Source organism: Orcinus orca, chromosome 6 (genome assembly GCF_937001465.1).
Source record: "Orcinus orca chromosome 6, mOrcOrc1.1, whole genome shotgun sequence".
NCBI lineage: Eukaryota > Metazoa > Chordata > Mammalia > Artiodactyla > Delphinidae > Orcinus > Orcinus orca.
Genome location: NC_064564.1, coordinates 101,839,565 through 101,866,152, shown reverse-complemented (window position 1 = coordinate 101,866,152; position 26,588 = coordinate 101,839,565). Strand labels below are relative to the sequence as shown.

General features: G+C 45.5%; 1 protein-coding gene across 5 annotated transcripts in view; it reads left to right on the top strand.

Annotated features, from left to right (window-relative positions):
- Positions 1-26,588, top strand: part of TNC (tenascin C) — a 93,814-nt gene that overhangs the window by 32,287 nt on the left and 34,939 nt on the right. For 2 of the 5 annotated variants that reach the window (XM_004269293.4, XM_033427348.2), the window contains exons 4-15: positions 642-905; positions 1,994-2,109; positions 2,857-3,013; positions 7,122-7,391; positions 8,147-8,332; positions 8,576-8,665; positions 10,156-10,419; positions 18,083-18,355; positions 19,407-19,679; positions 20,286-20,558; positions 23,294-23,566; positions 25,866-26,138. In XM_004269293.4, coding sequence (XP_004269341.1) covers positions 642-905; positions 1,994-2,109; positions 2,857-3,013; positions 7,122-7,391; positions 8,147-8,332; positions 8,576-8,665; positions 10,156-10,419; positions 18,083-18,355; positions 19,407-19,679; positions 20,286-20,558; positions 23,294-23,566; positions 25,866-26,138 — 2,712 coding nt within the window. The remainder of the gene's footprint in view (positions 1-641; positions 906-1,993; positions 2,110-2,856; positions 3,014-7,121; positions 7,392-8,146; positions 8,333-8,575; positions 8,666-10,155; positions 10,420-18,082; positions 18,356-19,406; positions 19,680-20,285; positions 20,559-23,293; positions 23,567-25,865; positions 26,139-26,588) is intronic. The other 3 variants (XM_033427358.2, XM_012532788.3, XM_049711014.1) reach the window with 2 other exon arrangements.

Genomic DNA, 26,588 nt, shown 5'->3' with positions numbered 1-26,588 from the left:
TTTGTACTTCCCTCATCCACCCTTATATACCTGTCGTAATGGAGACTTTCTGCCTTGATTAAAGCCATTGGCACATAAAAACAAACACACGGCTCTGTGTTTGACATGGCCAAGCCAGGGAAGCCTGGTTGGAAGGAAGACCAGGCTGGCCGGGAGGAGAGGTACGTTCCAAATTTGATGAGTAAGCAAAGTTGAGCAAGTCCCTCTGCCTCACTCACCTCTCAGAAAAGGAAAGAGTTGGACCAGATGAGCCTAAAATACCCTCCCAGTGCTAAGAATGTATGACGTGAAGTTCAGAGCAGAAAGCCAAGCCCAGGCTGCACTTTCCCATGCAGATGGCCTGAATGTGAACTAAGGTCCAGGGAGTGGAGAAGTCAGAGGGGCCAGTTCACAAAGAGCCCTGAAGGCCACGCTGCAGACCTGGAACTTTAGCCTGAAGGCAAGGGATGGCCACCAAAGGTTTTGAAGATGGGTCACAGCAGGAGGGTCCTTGATGAGTCAGCATTTTAGAAAGTGGAAGCTGGATTTCAGGGCTCCGTGACTGGGGGAAGAGACAGGTCCAGGGAAACAAACCAAGAGGGAATTCATTGAGTGCGTTATGACACCATCTGACCCAAACTGTCCTTCCTTATTCTTGCCAGTGTCCCCTCCCAAAGACCTCATCGTGACAGAAGTGACAGAAGAGACCATAAACCTGGCCTGGGAAAATGAGATGCGGGTCACAGAGTACCTCATCGTGTACACGCCCACCCACGAAGACGGCCTAGAAATGCAGTTCCGCGTCCCTGGAAACCAGACGTCCACCACCATCCAGGAGTTGGAGCCTGGCGTGGAGTACCTTATCCGCGTGTTCGCCGTCCTGGAGAACAAGAAGAGCATTCCTGTCAGCGCCAGGGTGGCCACCTGTGAGTGAGCAGAACACCTCTCGGCAGCCTCCACTGCCCTCCTCCTGTCCAGTACACAGCCCTCCCATAAGTTACTGCCTCACCTTTGCCCCTGCAGCTCTATGGCTATCTTTATGCAGTTACACTAGTTAAAACTCTGGAATCCAGTTAAGCCCAATGAATTTTTTAAAAATTTTATTGACATATAGTTGATTTATAATGTTAATTTCTGCTGTACAGCAAAGTGATTCAGTTATACATATATATGTATTCTTCTTCCTATAACCCATTGATTATTTGTTAAAGAAAGTCCTCACATACTAACTCATTTAACTCACAATAACCCTATGAGACAGGAGCTACTGTTAACCTATTTTACAGATGAGGAAACTGAGACTCTGAATGGTTAAGCATCTCATCCCATATCACACAGTTAATAAGTGGTAGAGATAGGATTTGAACCCCAGCAGTCTTAAGTACTCTATTCTACTACTACCTTTCTATGGAGCTCACTGTCTATATATTTAAAAAATACAAAAGTGGAAACATCAAGGTTCATGTTATTCTTCCTTTAAGAGTCCAACATGAGGATAATTACCTCCACTCCTAAAAAGCAAGCTGTGGCTAGAAATTGGTTCTTTTTTGCTTAGTAATAGTAACATTGGCTGCTTTTATTAAACTTGTGCTTCAGGCCAGGGACCATGGCCAGCAGTCACTGTGGGACTCAGCAGTCTCAAAACATTCCCAAGGGGTAGGCATACTTAGCTCCTTCTCTTGGATGAAGAAACTGAGGCTCAGGGCATTTTGTTAACTCAACCAAGCACACAAAAGTCGTGATGATGGAGCTGAGATTCTAGCCCATCTGTATGATTTCAAAGTCTATTGTCATATTAGGTTTAAGCATACGAAATTGCCAGTATTCAATCATATGGTTGGTCCGTATATTGATATTAATTTCCATGACGCCTCATAGTAGACGGCATCCCAGGAGAACCCTTAAATAGACTCCAGCTCTGACAGACAGCCCTGTGGGGTTTAGTGGAATCAGGTCTGTCTGCTCCATCCCACATGTAGTCATCTCTACCTCCTCTCTGTGCTCTTCCTGACAGACCTGCCTACACCTGAAGGTCTAAAATTCAAGTCCATCAAGGAGACATCTGTGGAAGTGGAGTGGGATCCTGTGGACATCGCTTTTGAAACGTGGGAGGTCATCTTCCGGAATATGGTAAGGAGCACAGAGGAGTGGGCGCCTTCAACCACGAGAATCTGACAGATGCTCACAGGGCTCTGTAGACTTTTCTATCAACTCACTTCCTTGGCTTTTGGTGAGGGACAAGGCTCTAAGTAGCCCCTGTGCATCTGCATCTATTTTTAAGTGACTTAAGAAGACAATAAGCACAGCACTTAGGGCTGAGAGCCTAAGTAAGTAGATGGCAAGTCATCTCTATGTTCCGAGTACCCATGACAGTCTTACAAATCTCCACTCAGAGGCAAAGAAGATAAGAAATGGTCTCTGTCTCAGAATGCCTCCAGGCATATCTGAGATTCAGTATCCTTTCTCTCTGTGCCTAAAAGCACATGTGAGGCAGGAAAGTGGTCCCTGAGCTCAAAGTCAAGCTCTGCCTCTTACTAGCTATGTGGAAGATGGGGCAATGACCTGACTTCTGGGATGCTGGCTTCCTCGTCTATGAAAAGAAGGACTGATTTGGTGGCTCCAGAGTTCCTTTGGTTCTCATGCCTGTCATTTGACTTGAGTGTCAAAGGGGTGAGTAGAGAGGTCTGTGGGAGGGAGAAACCAACTTGAGAGATGTATTCATGTCTCTATATCCTCAGCACCTGCCATGCTGATCAGATGCTTAGTCAGTGCCTAGTGATAGATGAAAGAGGAAGGCATGAATACAGAATGAATGAATCACATAAATGAAGGAGCTGGTACCTCCTTAGGTCTTACAAAGGTGCCTCTATATTTCAGAATAAAGACGATGAGGAAGAGATCACCAAAAGCCTGCGGAGGCCGGAGACCACGTACCGGCAAACTGGCCTGGCTCCCGGGCAAGAGTATGAGATATCTCTGCACATCGTGAAAAACAATACCCGGGGCCCAAGCCTGAAGAGGGTGACAACGACCCGTGAGTATCACCTTTAATACCACTGACACAAGGATAAAGCCGACTGTACTGCAAAGCATCTCTGGTTGATAACGTGCCCTCTTACAGAGCATCTGTATCAATTAGCTTTTTTTTTTTACAAATTTATTTATTTTATTTATATTTATTTTTGGCCGCGTTGGGTCTTTGCTGCTGCGTGCAGGCTTTCTGAAGTTGTGGCGAGCGGGGGCCACTCCTCGTTGTGGCACGGGGGCCCCTCATCACAGTGGCCTCTCTTGTTGAGGAGCACGGGCTCTAGGCATGCAGGCTTCAGTAGTTGTGGCTCACGGGCTTGGTAGTTGTGGCTCACAGGCCCTAGAGCATAGGCTCAGTAGTTGTGGCGCACGGGCTTAGTTGCTCCGCGGCATGTGGGATCCTCCTGGACCAGGGCTCGAACTCGCGTCCCCTGCATTGACAGGCAGATTCCCAACAACTGTGCCACCAGGGAAGCCCTCAATTAGCTTTTGCTACATAAAAAACAAGGTCCAAACTTTGTGGCTTGAAATGATACTTTTGCACATTGGTGGTTTGGGGTTGGACAGTTTTTCTGTTCTTGACTCGACTCACTTATGCATCTGTATGGGCTGGGGGCTGGTTGGCCCAGGATGGCCTCAGCCAGGATGGTGCCCTTCTGCCTCACATGGTCCCTCAGCCTCCGGTGGGCTAGCCTGGGCCTGATCTCACGGCGGCTGAGCAGGCTCACAGAAGACACTGGGTCACTTCCATCAAAGCAAATCTCAAGGCCAGTCCAGATTGAAGGGGTGGGGGAAAAGATCCATCTCTTTATGTGAGAAGCTTCAAAGTGACATTGCAAAGGGGCACTGATACAGGAAAACAAATAAGTGAGACTCTAGCAAATAATCTACCATACTATCTGATTCAATATTAGTACCCAGTCCTATGGAAAAGGTAGGGACAATATTAATGCTATTATTTTTCAAGAGTCAAAACTGAGGCTTAAAGAAGCTGAATCAGTTTAACTAACACCACACGGTTAATACTATCAGGGCCAGAATTTTAAGCCTGGGTTTACTTTTATGACTTTAACCCCATTACCGGTAACATTGACTAGGCTCTGGGTTATGTAGAGTGTTGATTCCATGTCTTCAACAGGAACTTAGATAAAATGTGACTCCGTGCTAAAGAGATCAGAACTTCTTGGGTGTAGAGTAGGACTTGGCATTGCTAGATCATTTGGTGGGGGGAATAAAAATCCTGAATTTGGAGTTGTTCTATCAAGAAGCAAATTTTTATAAATAAATAAGCAAATAAAATTTGCACTGACATTTGGGAAAATCTCTTTATCTTCTTCAAGATAGTATACGTGCCAACTATTTAAGGTACTGACTCTTCTTGGCAGGGGGTGATTGGACAATTTAAATCTGTTTACTAATGACAAGAAAGAACATCTTGCATTTAAATATTTGCACATTTTGTTTAACTCAGATCCAATTCATAAGATTGTCTTTTTTATAAGCAAGTGTTTTCCATCATCCTGACAACATTGCACTGTGGTAGGTAGAAGGCGGGTACCAACAAGAAAAAATCATTAGATCACCAGAAAGCCATAGAAAAGATTAAGCAAATGCTTATTTGCTATAGAGACGGCCCATTGAAAATACAAAAGACATTTCTTTCATCTGCCCTTTTCTTTTTAATCTAAATTTAGGGATTCGCTGCTTTATTTTCTTCTTCTTGAAGGACAAACATCCCAACATTTGAAGTTTCATAATCACATAAATAACAACACTGAGAGGCAGATACTTACCTGTTTATTTTGCTGATACCAGATCTTTTTCCAGATTTAAAGGATCTTAAAAATTTCATAGTTAGCTCCTTCCCTCTCAGCTCTATATAGAGATTGTATGACAACCATTTCTGATATGTAAATATTTTTGAGAGCCATCATTTAAAGGAGAAAGAGCCTGGGCTTTGGATGCAAACAGTCCTGAGCTTGAATTTCAGCTTCACCAATAACCATCACCTTGGGTAGATCCACTTCTTTAAGCCTTAGACCCACCATCTGGAAACCGGGTTCATATATCTTCCTACGGCATAGTCACGAGAGTTAAGACTTAAACGACAAAGCACTGTGCTTGGCACACAGTGAGCACAAGACAATGTTAATCTCCTGTATTGAAGGGTTCTGAACCTAGGGCGAGATCGGTGTCCTTGACTGTATCTCAACTTCTTTAATGAAAGGGCTGTTAAGAAAGGTAGTAGGTATGGTTCAGGTGTTTCCTAGCACCTTGAAGATCATAGGACGGGAGGCTTCACTGCTGAATTGCAGTATTATTTTCATTGTGGATTTCACGGCTTCAACATCTGTGAGCTGAGACTAATAGAGTTCAAAAACTAGACTCTGCAGGTTTCTCACAATCAGCTATGAGTTATTCCTCCTCCTCCTCATTCCCTTTATAAAACCAAGTTCCTTTCATTTGATATTGTTTCCTCAACCAGTGCTGAAATCACAAACTTAACTATTTAAAAAAATGAAGAAACATTGACTGAATGCTTTAATATCTTAACTTTCAGCCTGGTATGTTTTACTATATAATGTTTTAATGCATTAGAATTATCTAATTAGAAAAAAAAAGAGTAAAGATAAATGGCAAAGCCTGATGCGACACTCGGGATTCAAAAAGGTCAAAGACCGGGGCTTCCCTGGTGGCGCAGTGGTTGAGAATCTGCCTGCAATGCAGGGGACATGGGTTCGAGCCCCGGTCTGGGAAGATCCCACATGCCGCGGAGCAACTAGGCCCATGAGCCACAACTACTGAGCCTGCGCGACTGGAGCCTGTGCTCCACAACAAGAGAGGCCGCGACAGTGAGAGGCCCGCGCACCGCGATTAAGAGTGGCCCCCACTTGCCACAACCAGAGAAAGCCCTCGCACAGAAACGAAGACCCAACACAGCCAAAAATAAATAAATAAATATTAAAGGCAAAGAAGAAAGGGGAAATTGTAGATAGAATAAGGATCTAGTTTAAAAAAAAAAAAAGGTCAAAGACCGACTCTCTGAATGACCCTATCTAGATTGTATAATACGGTTTGAATAAACTGTGAGAAATTTGTTACAGAGTAGTGAGAAAAGCACAATACTAGGAAGTTCTTATTTTTGATTGTGGTAAGAACACTTAACCGGAGATCTACCCTCTTAACACGTTTTTACGTGCACGATAGAGTACTGTCAACCAGAGGCATAATGCTGTACAGCAGACCTCTAGAACTTAATCGTCTTGCAAACTGAAACTTTATACCCCTAGGGGAAGGAGTATGTGTTTATCTGTTTGCAGCAGGGTCAGACAATGGTTCTTGTTAGAAAGTGAAATATGAGTGGGATTTTGAAGGATGAATAGGAGATTTTTAGAGGGACGGGGGAGCAATCTCAGGAAGAAGAAACAGAGGAACAGCAAGTATAGAGGCCGGGGGTGAGAAACAACACGGGGTGCTCTCAGAGGAGAAGTATGCTGTCAGAGCAGGAAGCCCAGAGTGGGTGGGGCAGGAGGTGCGCAGCAGGGCAGGAGGAAGGGCCAACATGCGGCCTCAGAGACACGCAAGGCTTGAGATAGCCGTGACTTTCTTGCTTGAATTATTTTCATCAAAACTAACTTTCCATGCATTGTCATGACAGTCATTGCCTCACTTTTCTGTTTCATTATTTGGATAGAGAAGTTACCAGTTAGGGAGTTCTGCCTAATTAAAAAACCATAGAGGCTAAGTCAATGTTTTTCAAGTGAAGTAGCCCGTAAGTGTGTTTCTTCGACTTACGATGATGATGATGATAATAATAATATAGTCACAACCATTTATCATATAACCACTACATTGCAGGCTATGTGCTAGATGCTCCACACGCATTATTTCCTTTAATGTTTGAAAAAACAGAAACCCTACAAGGTAATTGTCATCATCCCTACTTATAGCATAGCAAACAGGAAATTGAGGTTCCAAAAGACAAAATAAGGTCAGTTGGCCAGTACGCACCTGAACGTACGCTCACGGATCTGGAAGGCTACAAGCCCTCTTTCTGCTCAGCCCTTGGCACTGGCCCTGACCTCTGAAACCCCTCTGTCCTCTGCCCGTCACAGGCTTGGACGCCCCCAGCCAGATTGAAGTGAAAGACGTTACGGACACCACTGCTCTGATCACCTGGTCCAAGCCCCTGGCCGAGATCGACAGCATTGAGCTCACATACGGGATCAAAGATGTGCCAGGCGACCGAACCAGCATCGACCTCACACACGAGGAGAACCAGTACTCCATCGGGAACCTGAAGCCAGACACAGAGTATGAGGTTTCCCTCATCTCCCACAGGGCCGACATGTCTAGCAGCCCCGCCAGAGAGACCTTCACAACAGGTAACGGGCCTCCCCCTGCTAACAGCCCCAGGAGAGGAAAGATTGCCAGACTCCCATCCCCACTACATGTCGGGGTGTCTTCCAGGCTCCTTTTACAGTGGAAACAATGGAAAGGGGATTTTCATTCCTTTAAGTTTTATTTTAAAATACTGTAGCAATTGATTGATTGATATTACCCCAAATAACCTTCTAAGGCAAAAGAAAATTTTTGCCTACATAGAAGATTCTGGTCTGAGATTCTCAGACATTTTGGTTAAAACAAAATTTAAATAAATATTTTAATAATAAAATGCAGTATATGGAAAACATAAATGACAAAGATGCCTTCTAACCTCTTAGCCTACAGCACTATCTTAAAAGTACCAAAGTGTCAATCATTCATTCACTAAATAGTTTTTCAGAGCTCGGTAAGCTCCGTATGAGTTATTAAAAAATCCAGTGATGAATACAACAAACGTGTTCTTACAGTCACAGAGCTTAATTTGCAAGTTTCTGTACAGTTTTTATTAAGCACGAAATCGGTGGAAAACATGAATGATTGAAGTAACATGTGCTTTAATAATGAGGAAAGTGTCAAGTATGTAGTATTTGTTTAGATGTGTGCATTAACTATTGAACCAGAGAAGTGTGTGGGCAATTCTGTCATTTCTCTCCAACGGCAGGCACCTTTCATGTCTCACCTTGAACTGTCAAGGACTCCCTCTCTCCTGGTGCCTGGTGTTCTCCATACCAATGCCCCTTCCTCTCCCAAACAGGCCTGGATGCGCCCAGAAATCTCCGCCGCATCTCCCAGACAGACAACAGCATCACCCTGGAGTGGAGGAACGTCAAGGCGGCCGCCGACAGTTACAGAATTAAGTACGCACCCATCTCCGGAGGTGACCATGCCGAGGTAGAAGTCCCCAGGAGGCAACAAACCACAACCAAAACTACACTCACAGGTGAGGTCCGCATCCCTGACCCAACTGGCCCTGGGGGCATGTCCCCACGTTGCAACGCTCCAGAGAGTGAATAAAAACGGTTCCCAGCTACCCATCTCACTTGGGCATTAGTGAGTCAGGCTGTGAAACTGTCCAGACATTGAGAAATCGTAGCCTTCAGGGACTAGTTCAGGGCCATTTTTATGGCCTTCTGAAAGTCTGTCCAGTTTTGGGCTGAATCTCAACCTGCATGTTCTCTCTTAGGTCTGCGGCCAGGAACCGAATATGGTATTGGAGTGTCTGCCGTGAAGGGGGACAAGGAGAGTGACCCAGCCACCATCAATGCGGCCACAGGTGAGGCCCGCCTGGATTCCCACCTCCACGGGACTACCATCAGCAGACACAACAGGGTCCAGGAGGCAGGAAACCTACTTAAAAAGAAACAGTAGATGCCCAGAGGGAGGTGGGGCTTCTAGGATCATCCAGCCCAGATGTCCACATTCCAAAGTAGCATAAGCACTCCCCACGTGAATGATCCTAACGCTACTCTCTACGCAGGAAGGGGGATGGGATGTTTTACAAAAAATTGGAACCAGACTTTATAAGAGATCCACAAACTTTTGAAAGTTGGCAACTGATTCAATTTTTTATAAACCACTGACTAATCAAAACACATCTGGGGGCTTTTCTCTTAGCAAACACTTAACTTATATTGCATACCCTCATCACATAAATTACAAGTGGCAGGAGCGTAGTTTAAGGCAATCTTTGCTCTTACGTATTGCATCCTGTAGCTCCAGCCTCTGAGGGAGGATGCTGAGGGGCTACATGATTTGAGGCCACTGATTCTTTCTGCAAGTTTGTTTGTTTTTTCTGGAAAATTTGTAAAGATAGAAAACTCTTCCCTTTACCTCTCCACCAGCCTCCTGCTTATCTCCCCCCGGACTGTGATGATAAGGGTGGCTGGTGTGGGGAGATCATTATGTAGGATCCAATGCTGAGCACTTATACATATTCTTTTTTATCTTTCATTTGGAGGTAATTGTAGATTCACATGCAGTGTAAGAAAGAATACAGAGAGATCTGTACCCTTTGTCTAGTTCCCCCCATTGGTAAAATTTGTGTAACTGCAGAACACTATCACAACCAGGAAACTGACATTGATACAGTCTATCAACTTTATTCAGATTTCACTCAGCTGTGTGTGTGTGTGTGTATGTGTGTGTGTGTGTGTGTGTGTGTGTGTGTGTGTGTGTATTTAGTTCTATGTTATCACTTGTAGATTTTGGAAGCTACCACTTGTTATCACTTGTAGATTTTGGAATCTACCACTACAGTCAGACACCAAATAGTTCCAATCCCAAGGATGGCTCTTGCTACACTTTTCTATAGCCAAGGCAACTCCCACCCTCCCCTTCACCTTAATCCTTGGCAATCACTGATCTGGGCTTCATCCAATTTTGTTATTTCAAGAATGCTACATAAAAGGAATCATACAATATGCAACCTTTAGAGATTGGCTTTTTCGCTAAGAATAATTCTCTTGAGATCCATCCAAATTGTGCCTTGTATCAATAATCAGTTCCTTTTAAAGGCATCTGATTGAGTATCACTTCATGGTATGGATATATCACTATATTATTTTTATCTTTCAAAAACTCAGTGAGGTACCGTACAATAACAGCATCTCACAAAGGTGAAAACTGAGACTCAGACAGCTGAGTCACCTGAAGCCACACAGCGCTACAGCAGACCTAGGACTGTAGCCCACAACCAGCTTTCAGCCCCAGAAGCAGTCCTGCCCTGAAGCCTGAAGGGTGTTCAACTCTCTGTTTTCCTCCCAGACCTGGACGTGCCCAGGGACCTTCGGGTTTCTGAAACTACGGAGACCAGCTTGACCCTGCTCTGGCAGGCGCCACTGGCCAAGTGTGACCGTTACCGCCTAAACTACAGTCTTCCCTTGGGCCAGCCAGTGGAGGTGCAGCTCCCCAGAGGCACCACCTCCTACGTCCTGAAAGGCCTGGAACCTGGGCAGGAATACACCATCCTCCTCACAGCAGAGAAGGGCAGGCACAAGAGCAAGCCTGCACGGGTACAGGCATCCACAGGTGAGGTCAGCCTCTGAGCTCTCGCCGCACCCTCTGTTGATTCTGAGGTTGCAGACCCATCAGCCAGATTGTCTTCAAATGAGAAGACCAGATGGGAAGACGTGGGGATGTCTCTACTCATGACTGCTCTAAATCCCATTTGAAAGAGTTACTTACCTATCTTTTCCTCTTGTCAACTCATCAACAGCAAAGTTCCCTAGCTGGGCAAGCAAAGTGGTTTTTAAATATTTCCTCCTAGGAGAACTTAAAGCATCAAAGTTTGTGTTTGTCTTTGGTTCTTTTCTTTAATTTTGTGCATTTCACAGAATCCTTTAAATTTTTCTCATTTTCCTCCCTCTTTAGCACAATTAATTAACTTTTCATTTTATTTCTTTTCAAGATGACCAAGATGTTGAGAATAATTCCTTGTTTTTTTCCCATTAATTGTTTTTATTCCAGGTCTTTTGCTTTCCTCTCAGGTTACCTGAAACATTGCACACGGTCCTTTGAGCCTTCCACGGTGGCCTTCTCATTTTCTCTTGGTCATTAAGAGGTGAACTTTGTTTTTCCACGACAGCTTAATCCTGACCTCCAGTATCCCTTCTAGCCCAAGTATCCTGTTCTTTGTACCTGCTTCCATATTTTCTCAATGGCTAAATTGAGAAAAAAAATCAGTTCTTCCTATATGAAAATATACACATTTAACTTTGGCCCCCAAATAGTCAAGAGGTTCAGGGGAAAAATGTTACTTCTTCAGGGTCTGACAAGTAATAGTCTTTAGTTTCAATTCAATAAGTAAGTATGTATTGAGAACCCACTGAATATATTGTGGTATGCTGATACTGGAGGGGAAAAAAATGGGTTATGTACTTAGCACTGCTATTCTGACTCATGTGCACTTACTCACAGTCCCTGGGGGAAGACCAGATGGATGTTAGACAGCACTCAAGCAAGGAAAGGGAGTGACTGGGCAGCACTCAGCCGAGGAAAGGGAGTGAATGGGGGAGTCAGGAGCAGCCAGGGACGGTGTCTTGGCAGAGATGCTATTCCAGCTGAGTCTCCATAAGCAGAAAATGTGTTGCACTGACGGGCATATTTGGAAATGCCTTGAAGCGTCTTTGTCATTTATGGATACTTTCACATGCATATAACAGAAATCTCAAATAACGGTCACTTAAGCAAGATACAAGTTGGTTTCCTCTCTCATAAAGTCAGTCTGCGGTTATAGGTGGCTCAGGGATGGCACAGCAGTTCCAAATGATCGGGGATCTGGGCTCCTTCTAGCTTTCTGTTTCACTAGTCTTAGTTCTTGGCTTCCATTCTCAAAGTCACCTCCATGTCACAATACGGCTACTTCAGTACAGCCTTCACATTTGTGTTCTAGGCAGCACGAAGAAGGAAGAGCCAAAACCAAAAAAAAAAAAGTAACTTCTAGATGAGAGTCTTTCTGGAAACCTCACCAATGACTTCTACTTGCATTTCACTGGCCACTTCTAGCTATAAGTAAGTCTAGGAAAGGTAGTCTGCTGGCGGAGCATGTTGCTGCCCACATAGAATTGTGGTAGTTTGTAAGGAAGAGAGAGAGAAGGGGTATTTAGTAGACAAAAAGCAGCCTCTTCAGAAAGTCTAAAGTGAGCTCAGGTGCTCAATTCTGTTGACTCTGTGCATGGACTGCTTCCCACGCAGCTATGAGATGATCATCAAGGATGCGTGGCGGTGGGGGGTGGGTAGCTTGATCATAGATGAGGGGGGAGGGGAGAATAAATTGGGGAAGAAATAAATCTACGGTAGAGATTTCAATGGTTCAGCTTTATAAACATGAGTTTGTTATAAGATGCGAAGGGACCACAAATGAATCAGAGAAACAAGAGAGGGACTTTCTTCTTCTCTTCCCTCCTCCTCTCCCTCCCTCCCTCTCTCTCTCTTTCCCTCTCTCTTCACTTTTCCCTGAGTTTTACAAATGCTAGATTAAAGAGAGTTTCCTATCTCCACTCAATGATCTTACCCTCTGGCTATAGCCACTTTATCTCCTATCTCCAGCAGGGAATCCCCAGGCTTTAGCTGCTCAGGGAGATGAAAGCTTTCAAGTGAATCACAGGCTGGAATTACTTTGTCTCTAACTAAGAGCCCAGTTTTGGCATCCCAAGGGCTCAGTGGTTTCTTTTCCCCAGCCGTGCCTCCTTAACACTGCTTCAAAGAAATCACGTTGCGTATTTAAAGACATTCTTCATTACAGGAAAAATGTGCAAAGTCCCTTTTATGGGCTCTTCCCCCATTGTCTCTAGAATAGTTCTCTCTATGGCTTTCTCCATAGAACGATTTTATTTTATTAAAAGTGAGGTGGACATTTCTCTCCATCTCCTGAAGGCTATCTTCCCAATAAATATCTCCTACAATATCCTCCCAGTAAATATCTCCTTCATTTACTCAGTCAGTAATGCCCTAGAACCATGCTCCGTGCTAGGTCCCGGGGATACTACAGCCATGAAGACAAGTCTGTGCTTCCAAGGAGGTAACTGTCTAGTAAACAGACACCTTCACTTGCTGTAACTAGGCAAGCAGGACTATGCTGTGGAAGGCGTAAAGAAGCAGAAGTCCAGGCACCCGGCCTTGGTAAACACATGGGGAGAAAAAAGAAACAGGAAAAGTGGGAGCGCTTAGAGGAAGGTACCATGTGGTTATGAGTCCTGAAATGTCACAGGGTTGTAGGTTCAAAGGTCAGAAGAAAGGGATTCCCAGCTCTGCATTACTCGACTCTGAATAGCAGAAGTCTGCAAAGTGTCGCTCATTGTCTGTGGGTTTTACAGAGAAGATGTGAAATTGGCTGCCCCAAAGCGTTCTTCCCAGAGAATTCCAGGGCTCTAGTCGCGGCACTGAGCCAAAGCGCAAGCCTTTTCCTTGATGCAGCACCAAGTTAAGTTAAAAGTATGCCTCACCTAGCTGCCCATCACACCTGAAATACAACGCAAAGACCCCATCACAGGCTACCCAGCCCTACGGAGTCTGGTCCTTCCCATCTCTCTGACCTCACTCCCACCACTTGTCCCCTTGCTCATTTCACCGTGGCCACCCTGGCCTTCTCGCTGTTCCTTCAGCATGCCAAGCCTGCTCCTACCTTAGGGCCTTTGCACATGCTACTCCTGCTGCCTAGATGCCGCTCTTCTCCCAGTTCTACACCTAGCACCACCCTCATTTCACTCAGCTCAACTCTCATCTCAACAGACCTCTCTGTGAACCAGTCTAAAACGGTGCCCTATCCTGAGTTACCCCTTCATGCTGCTCCAGAGCTCCTCATGACACTTGCCTGACGTCACTCACTCGTTGGTTTACTCACCTATGGCCTGCCTCCTACTTCTAGCCAGAAAGGACTCTGTCTCCTTCATCCAGCGCTGCAGCTCCAGTACCCTGAACACAGCCAAACACGGGGCATGTGCTTCACGAGCATCTGGGGACTCCAGCTCCTCCAGAGGCAGTATTTCCACTGAATCTTCTGGTCTTTTTCTTTCACCTCTGTATCAAAGGCCCAAATTCTCTCTCTTAAGGATTAAGGGAAGGGAAGTCATTCTCCTGGAGTCTTTAATTAAGCTTACTCTGGATAAAAATGGAAGGAAAGAAAGAAGGAAGGATGGGGGGAAGGAGAAAGGGACGGAGGGGGGAAAAAGGAAGGAAAGAAAGAAAAAAGGTACTATCCCTGTTAGCATTGAACAAAATGAGTCTGTGCCAGGCATCTCCCCCTCTGGCCCCATATGTGTATTCTAATAAACTCAACAACACCCTGCTTGAAGTGGAGGCCATGATTTTCTTTGAGCAGTAAGGGCCATAAAGCAGGGAGGATATGCAGAAACCCAAGGCCAATAAAGCATCCTCCCACACCGCGTAAGACTTGACAGTGATACCCCAGTAATTCTCAAGGGTTTGGGGAGCAGAGAGGTGGAATTTTGTTTTTAGCCACAGCTGCAAGTAATAGAAAACATTCTGCTCTAATTTTCCATTTTGATTTTCTCATGGAGCAAACTGAAATTTAGTCAAATATCTATCCATGCAACAAGTATTTATTTCTTACCTGCCATGGGTCAGGCAGTGCTGGTATAGAGAACAGAAAGACACAACCCCTCCACTGCGGAAATGACACACATTGCAGTGAGAATGACAGAACCAAAACCAAAATTATAGGAACGTAACTAGTCTGCTTAGAGGAAAGTGGGGGAAGCTACAGGAGCACAGAGGCAGATACCCATCCCAGACCTGAGCAAAGTGAAGGCAGCGTATCAGAGAAGGCTTTTTGGAAGAGGCGATACTTGGCTGAATCCTAAAAAAGGAAAATGAGTTGGGCAAGTGGAGAAGGGAGTAACGACATTTCCAGCTGGAGGAACAGTATGTGAGAAGCTCAAAGGCATGAGAAACTTCATGTTAGTGAAACACCAGCCATACAGTCCTGCTGTATGATGGAGCTGGGGATAACAGGGTACAAGGTTACAGACATTATCAGTACCATCTACAAAGCGCAGTGAATATCATGCCGAGGGGCTTGGGTTTCATTCTTGACAGTGTGAAGAGTTACCAGAAAGTTTTAAGGCAGGCAAGGCTTTTAATTTCAATTAACTTTACAAGATGAGATCCAAGCAATTTAATCTACCCTTAGGGGTCCTGAGGCTTGAATTTGGCCATCCCGCTGCTGTTGGAGAATCCCTCTCTCTCCCATCGGTGAGCACTAAAAGTGGATTCCTCATCAGTCAGCACTTGGTAATTACCATCTACAAGATGGTGGAAATCTAAAGATTTAAAGTTGGCACAGCCAGAAATTCCCCCAGGCCAGCTGGTCAACTCACCATGAGCACAGAAATGGGATTTTGAAATTCTGATTTCCCAGGCCCACTGACATTGTTCAGAGGGTAGATGCCAGTGCACAGCTGGAAGAAAAAGACAACAGCCTTTTCATAAAGAAAGGCCAAGAAATTCACTATGGAACTATACAACGGAAACACTGGGCTTCTGGGGCCGTAAGCCCACAAGTGTGTCATTTGCTGTTGAAATGCAGAGTCCGCATTGATGAGAAGCCTCTGGTCTCGATCTCGACTGTTGTCTGCTGTATTTTTATTCACGTTTTTCCCTCTCTTTTCATAATTCTTACCTGCCTCCCTTTAATTTATCTACTGATTTTATTCATTGAAGTTACACCTTTTACTTATCTGTCTAGCATTTGTTTAGTGAAGGGTTTTGGGTCGGGCACCAAAAGCACCCACCCAGTAGTGGTCACGGTCACAGCACTAAATATAACTGATTTTTTTTTTCTTGATCTGTCTAACCCCCTCCCCCACCCCCCACACAAAAGTGGAAGAATAGCCAAAAATTTTGGTGGAAGTATCATCACCATGACTATTACCATTTACTGAGCAACATGACATTTTATGAAAATTACTCTATCCACTGTAAGAAGAGATGAAGCAGGATGTGAAGGACATTGTATAAAGTATCCGTGGCATATAAAAAAGCTGATTTAAAGAAAACAATGGTTCTCATGAGGAAGAGACATTTTCTAATGTGGATCTCCTCCTCTCTCCAACCATCTTTACTACAACAGCTTAATAGACGACCTGTAACCCCTCCATAACCCCTCCCTCCCCCAGTTAGGTAATTCTCCCCACATCTCTTGCAACCTGGTACCTGAAATCTCTTTCATGGAAAAAAATATGCTTTATGTCATAATTAGAGAAAGAACTTAAAAGGCAGTTACCTGAGAGGAAACACTGACTTAATTCACACAAGGGGGGGTCAACTATCAATGTCAGCTAGGTTCTTGACAAGAAGTTTTGACAGCAGCAGGAGAAAAAAAATAAGAAAGTGGGATAAAAAGGAGAGTTTACGGGCCACAGAGTTCATTTCCTTAACTTTACAGTTTGGCTTAGATTGGTTTTTGTCTGATGTCTCTTCATGCATGAGGGCTCTTGGAATATTTGAAAAGGACACACTCCTGAGTTTAGTTGTGCTGAAATCCCAAGGTCAAGGAGATGATTGCTACAACTGGAGCACTGCTCCTGGCCTCACAAGGGCCACTGGGTTAAAAGATAGCTGAGCTTTTCCCCTTTCTTTCCCCACAAGTAGATACAACACTTGGAGCTTGGGGGCCTCTTTTTCTCACCTAGACCATGTCTGTGTGGTTAAGAACTGCTATGGGGTCTTGGATAAGGGCTCCAGGACACAGATTTGGGTTGAATGAGGAATCTGTAGAATGAAGGTCAAGGTCAGGTATGGCAAACATTTTCTGAAAGGGCCAGACAGTATTTTAGACTTTTCAGGCCATACGGTCTCGGTCTCAACTCCTCTACTGCGCCACTGCACCACACAAGCGGCCATCAGCAATGTGTAACTGTGCAGGCACGGCTGAGCGCCAATGAGATTTTATTTATGACATCAAAATTTGAATTTCATATACTTTCATCTGTCATGAAGTATTCTTCTTTGGATTTTTCCAACCATTTAAAAATTTAAAAACTGTTGTCAGCTCACTTATTACCAAGAGAGGCAGCAGGCTGGATTTGACCCTCAGGTCATAGTTGGCAGACCGCGGTTCTAGATCAAACAAGATTTGAAGGAGTGTCAGCTTTGCCAAAATGGAACAATTAGGAAGAACCTTCCCCAGAACGTAGAAAAGTCTGAATCAAACAGATTCTTGAAAAGAAACATTTTCCCCTCTGAAAGGATATCTTCTATCCAACTGCAAGCTAAGGTTTTCAAGTGAGACGTCTGCTTTAATGGACAGATAGGACTGATTTGAAATGAGCAGCCAATGTGAGGCATATAGAGAGAAACAACTTGTTCACCTAAATGAGCTCAAGGCAGTTCTTACTCTGTTGTTTAGAGGATCTGTTTCCAGAGAAAATCCTTTCTTCCTAGGTGATGCAAAGTCCATTTAGGCTCTGCCCTGGGCAAATTATCACCTTGAAGGCACATGCATTCAGACAAGTGAATGTTCCGTGCTTTGCTCATTCTAGAGATGAATAAAGACGGCAAGTTTTAACTGAGCTTAATAAGCTATTTCTCCCAGGGCCTCGGTCTTTCTTTCTATCCAATGAGGGACAGCTTTGCAAAGACTCAGTGACTTCCTCTGGACAGTCTTACTTGTACTGTGTTAATTTATCTCTGATCTTTCTGAAGTGGTTTATGTAAACTGATCTGAGCCCCAGAAACTGACAAAATCCCAACATAAAGAGACTAAAACATGCCTTCCAGGAGAGATTGAGGAAGCACGGAAAGGAAGAGAATCTAAGAGGAGGCAATTTCCTCAAAACACAGAAGGCTGGACGGCTCAGGCCAAGGATCCCGAGCGTAGCCGAAGGCTGTTCCTATGATCTCACCTTTAAGATGAGAGCCGCCTTCCAAAGTGGAAACTGCAGCCCAGAGCAGTACTAACACAGACGTGTAGCATTTTCCAAATCCACAGGACACTGCTCAGCAGAAAAACACCGTATTCAAAAGTCAAACTCAAACCCACAACAAGGCAAAATAAGTATTCTATTGATTTATCTGTTGGTGTTCTGATGGCGACAGCATGGCTCAGGGATGCAGGTGGCCCTTGGGGCCCCCATGGTCTCGCAGCATTGGCAGCGGGTTTGCCATTTCTGAGTTCCCAGATGGCAAGCATTTCAGGAATGATTTAACTGACCCCGTCTCTGTCATTATTCAGACCACGCCCCTGAAATGGAAAACCTCACCGTGACCGAGGCTGGCTGGGACGGCCTCAAACTCAACTGGACCACAGCTGACCAGGCCTATGAGCATTTTGTCATTCAGGTGCAGGAGGCCAACAGGGTGGAGGCAGCTCAGAACCTCACGGTGCCCGGCAGCCTGCGGGCTGCGGACATCCAGGGCCTCAAGGCCGCCACCCCTTACAGAGTCACCATCTACGGGGTGATCCGGGGCCATAGAACACCAATGCTCTCTGCTGAGGCCTCCACAGGTACCTCTTACCTTTTTGTCTATAGCTTCTGTTTTTCCCAACAGGAATCTGCCCAAGGATAATCAGATGCAACTCGTTTTTGTTTTTGTTTTGTTTTTTGGTTTGTTTGCGGTACGCGGGCCTCTCTCACTGTTGTGGCCTCTCCCGTTGCGGAGCACAGGCTCCGGACGCGCAGGCTCAGCGGCCATGGCTCACGGGCCCAGCCGCTCCGCGGCACGTGGGATCCTCCCGGACCGGGGTACAAACCCGTGTCCCCTGCATCGGTAGGCGGACTCTCAACCACTTCCCACCTGGGAAGCCCCGCAACTCGTTTCTGAATAGATTTGAGTACCTTAAGTAATAGCACGATGGTGCCTAATGATGGGAAGATATCAAGCCGCACAACTCCTGGGGTAGCTTTCTCACTGCACCCCATGTGAACCACAGCCTCTGGGGCTGTGCATAGCCCAGCCTGGGGACTATACACACAGCCCCAGTGGCAGGGACCTTTGGCTTCACAAACAGGCTCCCTCCTGGTGAGGGATGTTAAGGCATTATATTTAGAAGGAAAAAATAATAATAATCTCTTTGTCTGCCTGAGGCTAGGGCAATTCCTTAATGAAATAAGATCACAAATGTTCTCCTAGGCCTCACCCCCTTGGCTCTATTTCTCAAATTTAGGAAGCTGCATGGTTATCTAAAGAACGTCACATTTTAAAAAGAAAAAAGTAATATAAAGCCTATTCTTTCGTTAAGGAGTCCCTGGATCTTGGTGTGTGATTTGATCGTTAAACTAGTTCTTTTTTTAAATATTTTATCTTTTTTATTTGCATTTGCTATCTCAACATTTGCCCATTCTTTTTTTTTTTTTTTTACATCTTTATTGGAGTATAATTGCTTTACAATGGTGTGTTAGTTTCTGCTTTATAACAAAGTAAATCAGTTATACATATACATATGTTCCCATATCTCCTCCCTCTTGCGTCTCCCTCCCTCCCCCCCTCCCTATCCCACCCCTCCAGGTGGTCTCAAAGCACCGAGCTGATCTCCCTGGTTTTTTGTCCTTCTCCAGGAGAAGCTCCCCATTTGGGAGAGGTCACGGTGTCCGAGGTGGGCTGGAATGCCCTCAAACTCCACTGGACAGCTCCGGAAGGAGCCTACGAGCAGTTTCTCATTCAGGTGCAGGAAACTGACACAGAGGAGGCAGCCCAAAACCTCACTGTCCCGGGAGGACTGAGGTCCGTGGACCTGCCTGGGCTCAAGGCAGACACTCACTATAGCGTCACCATCCGCGGGGTGACTCGGGACTTCAGCACAACCCCTCTCTCTGTTGAAGTCTTGACAGGTATTCTAGGCTACTTCATTAATTTGTTTCCTCCCACTGTCTCTGCTCAGGAGGCATCAACGCTCTTCCCTCCTCTAAACTGGGTTCAGCCCCTACCCCAGTGGGAAATACCGATGAATCATCCCTGCTTCCATACAAAGGTCCTGTCCCTTATTTGGCCGCGTCCTAGTCCTAGCATGGCAGCCAATTCCATGGAAAGTTCCACCTACTCTTCTTTTATATAAATTGAGGTGACTTTTCTTTTAAAGCAAGTTTCAGTCGTAATAGCTAAGAAGTTGGAAAGCACGCTCTGCGAGTGGGGAAAAAATAAACGTTGATCTGAGCTCATTTTAAGAATGCATCAGAGGACTCCCCAAAGCACCATTTGTATGTCAAGAATGGAAGTTGTGAACAATTCTGAGAACTATCTTTCATTTCCAAAGGCTGACTAGAAAAGCCCTGGCTTTAGTGCCAACAGAGTGTCCTCAACACCGGCTGTAAATCACGCGTCTGTGATCAGCACTCACCAAACAACTCACCCCAACCTCAGCCAAAATGCCATCTCGCCTGAATCCCAGCATGCAACTGCCTTTTTTAGTAACTCAGCAACTCTGTCTTCTTACGCAGAGGAGGTTCCAGATCTGGGGAACCTCACCGTGACTGAGGTTAGCTGGGATGCCCTCAGACTGGACTGGACCAGCCCAGATGGGATCTATGAGCAGTTTGTCATTGAGATCCAGGAGGCTGACCAGACCCAAGAAGCTCACAGTCTCACGGTTCCTGGCAGCCTGTGCTCCGCGGAAATCCCAGGCCTCAGGGCTGGTACCCCTTATACAATTACCCTGCGCGGCGAGGTCAGGGGCCGCAGCACGCAGCCCCTTGCTGTGGAGGTCATCACAGGTACATGACCCTCCTCCCAGACCAGGGACCTGACTGTGTCAGCCAATTCACTGGAATGGAGAAAATTCCCCATGTATCAGGGCCCTCTCTCAAAGCTGTTGGCAGGCAGCGTGAACACAAGCTCTAACTCCGGAGGGTGTGGGTTGGAATTCCACCTTTCTGGCCGAATATTCTTGGGTATCTCATTGTACACCTCTGAGCCTTCATTTCTCACCTTCAAATCAGAGATAATACTCCTACCTCAGAACACTGTCTTGAGCAGTAAATGAGATAATGAACAAAAGTACATAGCAAAGCACCCCTCCTGTAGTAAATTTTGAATGCCAAATAGCTAAATTTATCAGATAGCAACGTATCATAATATAAATAGCATAAACAGTAGGGCTGTGACACAAGAATAAGGTCAGAACTTTCTAGAGAAATCTTATCGTAAGTGGCCTCAGAGTCACTTACTGCCATCCATCTGGTAGTCAGACCTCCACAGAATAACCTTTGAAATGATCTACCATCTTCTGCTGAAGTTAGCCGAGTCTCTCTCTCCTTAACAGATCCTCAAGGCAGGGCTATTTCTAAGAAAGGACAGTCACGTTTGACCTCAAAGTTTTTGATTCAGTTTGGAGAGGAAAAACAATTCATCTCAGTTTGTCCCCTGAAGATGTGCAACTCCATCTGTTATAGAAAACTCTGTGCTGGTCATGCGGTTTCTAGAAACAACTTTAAAAAAAGTCATGGGAGAATGAGCCCGATTTGGGGGAACAGGGTTTTTATGCTGGGCCCTAAGCCCATGCCCTTCTCTACACATACTGTGTTTTGAAAAGGCCGCCCAAATAACCTAATCAAATGAATTGTTTTCCTTGCTCATACATACCAAATAAACCTGGCCCTTGCTAGAAACGACACACAATTCCCCAAATAAGAAAAGCAATGTTGCAATACACCTAAACTGGCCCGATTATCCACGGCCTGTGTTTCCCAGCAGATTGTCAAACCAGACAAGAGCAAAAGGGGTCTTTGAGACACCTGGGATCTGGGAGCAGGGTGCTAATGATCTGCATCTGTGGTTCGTAAACGTTTTGTAAAGGTTTTGTTTTTAGCAGCAAATTCCTTTTGCACGTGAAATCTTACAAGGAGCCCCACTATATGACAGATAAATGAACAGCTATTCTTGGTGAGCTGGGAAGGAGGAGAGGGCTGCCCACACTCGCCTTGTGCACTGCATCCTGGAATATCTCATACTCTTTCTGGGGGAAATCTTGCAGATATTTTCTTTTCTGACTTCAAATCCATGGCCACTTCAGCCTTAAAAAGAGAGGCTGGGAGATTGCACTTAACCCTGAGCAGCATTCCACTAAGTAGTGAGTGTTTCCATATCCGGAACCCAAACTTTCTAAATCAGCAATGACTACATTAAATTTCCTTCCTACCTTGTAGAAAAATGAATAGTGGGCCCTGCTCTGCACCATTTGCTGAGCAAAACGTAATCACTTTTAAGGAAGAGTAGGCACAAACGGCCTTGTTTGTGATGCAGACATTCTTCAATCAGACACAAAGTGCTATCAGGAGAAGGGGGGAGGGAAAATGCAAAGCCAAGAATCCAGTACAGTACGGAAACTTTGATCTCTGAAGGATGAGAAAAGTCCAGAGATAAAACATCAGACTTGTCCAAACCTGATTCAGCACATGCTTTATACACCCCGTCAGACAGCCTGTGGCCAACAATGAGATGATCTCTCCAAAGTCCAGTACTGAGACAAAGCAGGTAATTCTCTCCCACGTGACCAAGAAGTTCCAAGGAGAAACATCGAAACAGTGATACACAGCTCTGCATTCTCGGAGCCAACGAACTGAGGATAGAAAATACTAGGGGAAAAAAATTCCAGGAAGCTCCGAAAGGCCAAACTGGAATTTTCCATGTGCTGGTAACTACACACATAGCATTTACATTGCATTAGGTATTATAAGTAATCTAGAGATGATTTTTTTAAAGTATACAGGAGGATGTGCATAGGTGATATGCAAATACTACACCATTCTATATGCATCCTCAGCTTGTTATCTATGGGGTCCTGGAACCCATCCCCCAAGGGTACCAAGGAACAGCTGTGTGTCTGTTAGGCTGCCACTTACCAGGTCCTCAGTATGTATCAGGTGTGACGTCAGGTATCTGTCAGGTATAAACTCAGAGGTTGATAAATATTATCATCCAATTATCACACATTCCAATGAAATGGTACTGTCAGCTCCAATTGAAGATGAGGGGCACAAGGCTCAGAGATGACCTGGGTGACATGCCCAAGATTACGCAGCTAGCAAACATCGGTGCTGGAGTTCTAACCAAGGCCCATCTGTCTCCAGAGCCTGTACTTTTAACCAACTCCTACTTCTCTTACCCTGACCCACAATCCCACCTTTTTCCTGGGCCTTTAGGGTGCTAGTCATGCATGATCCTCAGAGACCTCCCAGCAGTGGGTTGTCAGCGGTCGTGACGGCATGGCCATCTCAAGGAGGAACAGTGTAGATGTTCCCTTTTCTGACCATCTTCAACTCCTGAAGAAAGCTGTGGCCAGATTACCGCAGTTCAAACAGGAAACTCCCCGAGACCAAGAATGACCACACACACAAACATAAGAAAATCTCTTGCCCCTTTCTTTCTTCCCTAGAGCTGGGCTGTGGGACGTTTGGTTTCTTCGCTTTCTGTTTGCAGCACTGACAAATTCCTCTCTGTCCTTCTTCAGCGGAGCTCCCCCAGCTGGGACACTTAGCCGTGACCGAGGCTGGCTGGGACGGCCTCAAACTCAACTGGACCACAGCTGACCAGGCCTATGAGCATTTTGTCATTCAGGTGCAGGAGGCCAACAGGGTGGAGGCAGCTCAGAACCTCACGGTGCCCGGCAGCCTGCGGGCTGCGGACATCCAGGGCCTCAAGGCCGCCACCCCTTACAGAGTCACCATCTACGGGGTGATCCGGGGCCATAGAACACCAATGCTCTCTGCTGAGGCCTCCACAGGTACCTTCCTCTCCCTGTCCATGATGCTTTCTCTCCAAGAGGCGTGTGGGGAGCCAGCTTCTGTCCATATCTAAATCCTTCCCATGTGCCCATCGGCTACTGAACTTGCATGCTCACACACCTCCCTATGGGCTGCGCCTTGGTCCAGACGCCTCTGACATCTCAAGAATGAACGTGCAGATGCTACCTCTTCTGACCTCTAGCCTCTCCCAGACCTTACCTATCCAATCCTATAACTACATCTCTTCTAAAGGATGGCTTTCCATTTCATGAGACAGCCCGATGGTCTTAACTCTTTTCTCCAGTGCTTGGCTATAACTAAAAGCCGACCCTTCCGATGTGTGAGTTCTGGTGGAGCACAGATTATTTACCTTAGAGAGTCTTTTTCCTAGCTGCCAATGGTGCTTTACTATCCCAGATCCCTCAAGGGTATGGGCATGTGGTTTTGCACTTAAAAGAAATGTTTTAATTTAAATGTTTCTTTAAAATGCACTGAGTATAATACGAGAACTGAATTACCCTCCTCCTCCGGGCAATTCTCTCAGATACTCAAGTCACTGTTAGAACATCAAATTAGCAAATAGCTAGACCAAAAAAGAAAAAAAACAAAAAATCACACAATTATGACTGGAGACAGTACCAAAGAACAAGCCATTCATTAGCAGAAGTACACACAGCAGCATTTGAAACAAAGAATGTCCCGGGCTATGAATGTCAAAGATCTGATGCCCTTTTTGTTCTTTTAATGGAGAGCTGCTCCCTGGACTGTTGGCCTTTGCATGGCACACTCCCAGCCCGGACCCAGGAGGGTGCACTATAGTTTACTCATCACTCTGCTCCAGTGACAGGGCACTCAGTGTTTCCCTGCAGCCCGCTCAAGAGCCCAGCCCTCCCCAGCACTGGTTTCCATGTTTCATCTTCCCATGTGCCTCCACTGGTGTGAAACTGAACAGAGGCTGTCAGGTTTGGTTTTGCATATGCCTGCCCCATTTTCCTATAATTATTGCAACTAAACTTTTCTGCAAACCTGTGTGTCCTAGTGGATTCCAGCAAAAGCTCTGCATTTTAGCCTCAATCATTTCAGTAACTCTCGCTGAGATAAACACACAGCACAGACAACGGCTGCATGAATGGTGACCCTGAAATGCCTAAAAATTGCAGCTGGGGCTGCCCTGGATGGACTCAGGGCTCTTTTATCTAACATCCATAAACAATCCCGTCTCAGAAGGCAAAGAAATCACCCGCCACTTTTGATCTTTCCTGAAGATCTTGCGGTTTGGGTGTTCTTAGTATTTTTATATGTTTTTTTTTTCTTTATAATGATAGCAACATTCTTGCTCCTGACAAGTTGGTCTGTGGGGAAGAAGGGCCATAATTCCATCTGACCTGCGTTTCACCAGATCTCTTGGGACGGGAAGTTTCTCCTGCCTTGCTAGAGAGACAATACTAGCTTTTCAAATCTTGCTTCTGCCTGCCTTCTGCACATTTTATTCCTGTTGCTTGGAAAACCACTGGTAGGGATCATCTCTGAGACAAAATGTTACTTCTTGGCCAAACAGGGTTGCCTGATGGCCTTGTCCTGGCTCAGCTCTCTTGGTTGGCAATGCAATACTAGCTTTCTTGGCCCATGTAGAAGCAGTTAAGAAAAGACAAGCTATTTTAACAGCATATGAGAACAGCTGGCCCTTGTCAGAAGTATGATGAAAATACCAAGATTTACATTGACAAATTGCCAATTCCCTTTAAGTCACAAAACCAGAAGCCTCAAGGTACCACCTTGGGAGGGTAATGGCGTCAGAATTATTTAGTCGTCATCTGAACAGATGAGAGCTCCCTCAAAGCAAAGGATGTCTGCTGGCTGCAGCCAAGTACTTGTGGTCTCCTGAGTGCAATTTAAGAGACTAGAAGCCGCCAGCGCTCGTATCTTCTGACCGATGGCCAGCATCCCTGAGGTGTGGCTCCCAGAAGCATCTGGGCTTCGACAGAACAGGTCCTGCTGCCGTCACTGGGCATGTCTCCTCACACACGCCAGATCTCGGCCAGGCCCTGATCTTGTGTGGCAGCTCGGGAGCGGGGAAATCTAATTGCCATACCTTCCTTTTTGTACTTTTCTTTTAATAAATCCCCTTTTTCTCTCCCTTTGGCACTGATTGGTAACATCTCTTCATGTCACCCTAAGCCTGAACTGTCGGATCTTTCTAGCTGGCTATGGTTCTGTTAACAACTGCAGTCTTAAAACCCAAACGCAATGATTAACTCAGATTTATTTGTTTCTTCTCTCCTACCCCTCCTTTTTCAGCCGGAGAACCTGAAATCGGAAACTTAAATGTTTCCGACATCACTCCTGAGAGCTTCAATCTCTCCTGGACAGCTACCGATGGGGCCTTCAAGACCTTTACCATTGAAATTATTGATTCCAATAGGTTCCTGGAAACGATGGAATATAACATCTCTGGTGCTGAACGAACTGCTCACATCTCAGGGCTCCGCCCTAATAATGATTTTATTGTCTACCTCTCTGGACTCACTCCCAGCATCCGGACCAAAACCATCAGTGCCACGGCCACCACAGGTACATGCACATTCGCCCGCTCCTAACACCCTCTCTCCAGAATCTTTTTTGCAGGGCAAAGCCACTCCTTCCTGCCCATTGAAGCACAGGCCACAGGGCACTAACTGTTCCGTGACACTAGGCTGGAGCGCTATTTAACATAACTCTCTTCCAGCAGCAGCCCAAATGGTGACTTTCCTAATTTGTCCCTGACCAGGACATTTGCAGCATAAAATGTAGTTTGGTCCAGAATGCCAAGTTGAATCTGGAGAAAAGAATTCTCCTCATCGGTAGCCAAAAAGCCATGATGAGAGCTGTCCTTGACTTGGAAAGACGTCTATATTGGTCAGAGAGGTCTTAAAACTTATATTGTGTGTTATCCAACTGTCTTTGTCTTCCTAGTGCCTTTGACTTCCTAATACCCAAATATTCCAACGATTTAATGAAACTGAATTGGGCAAGTGATGAGAA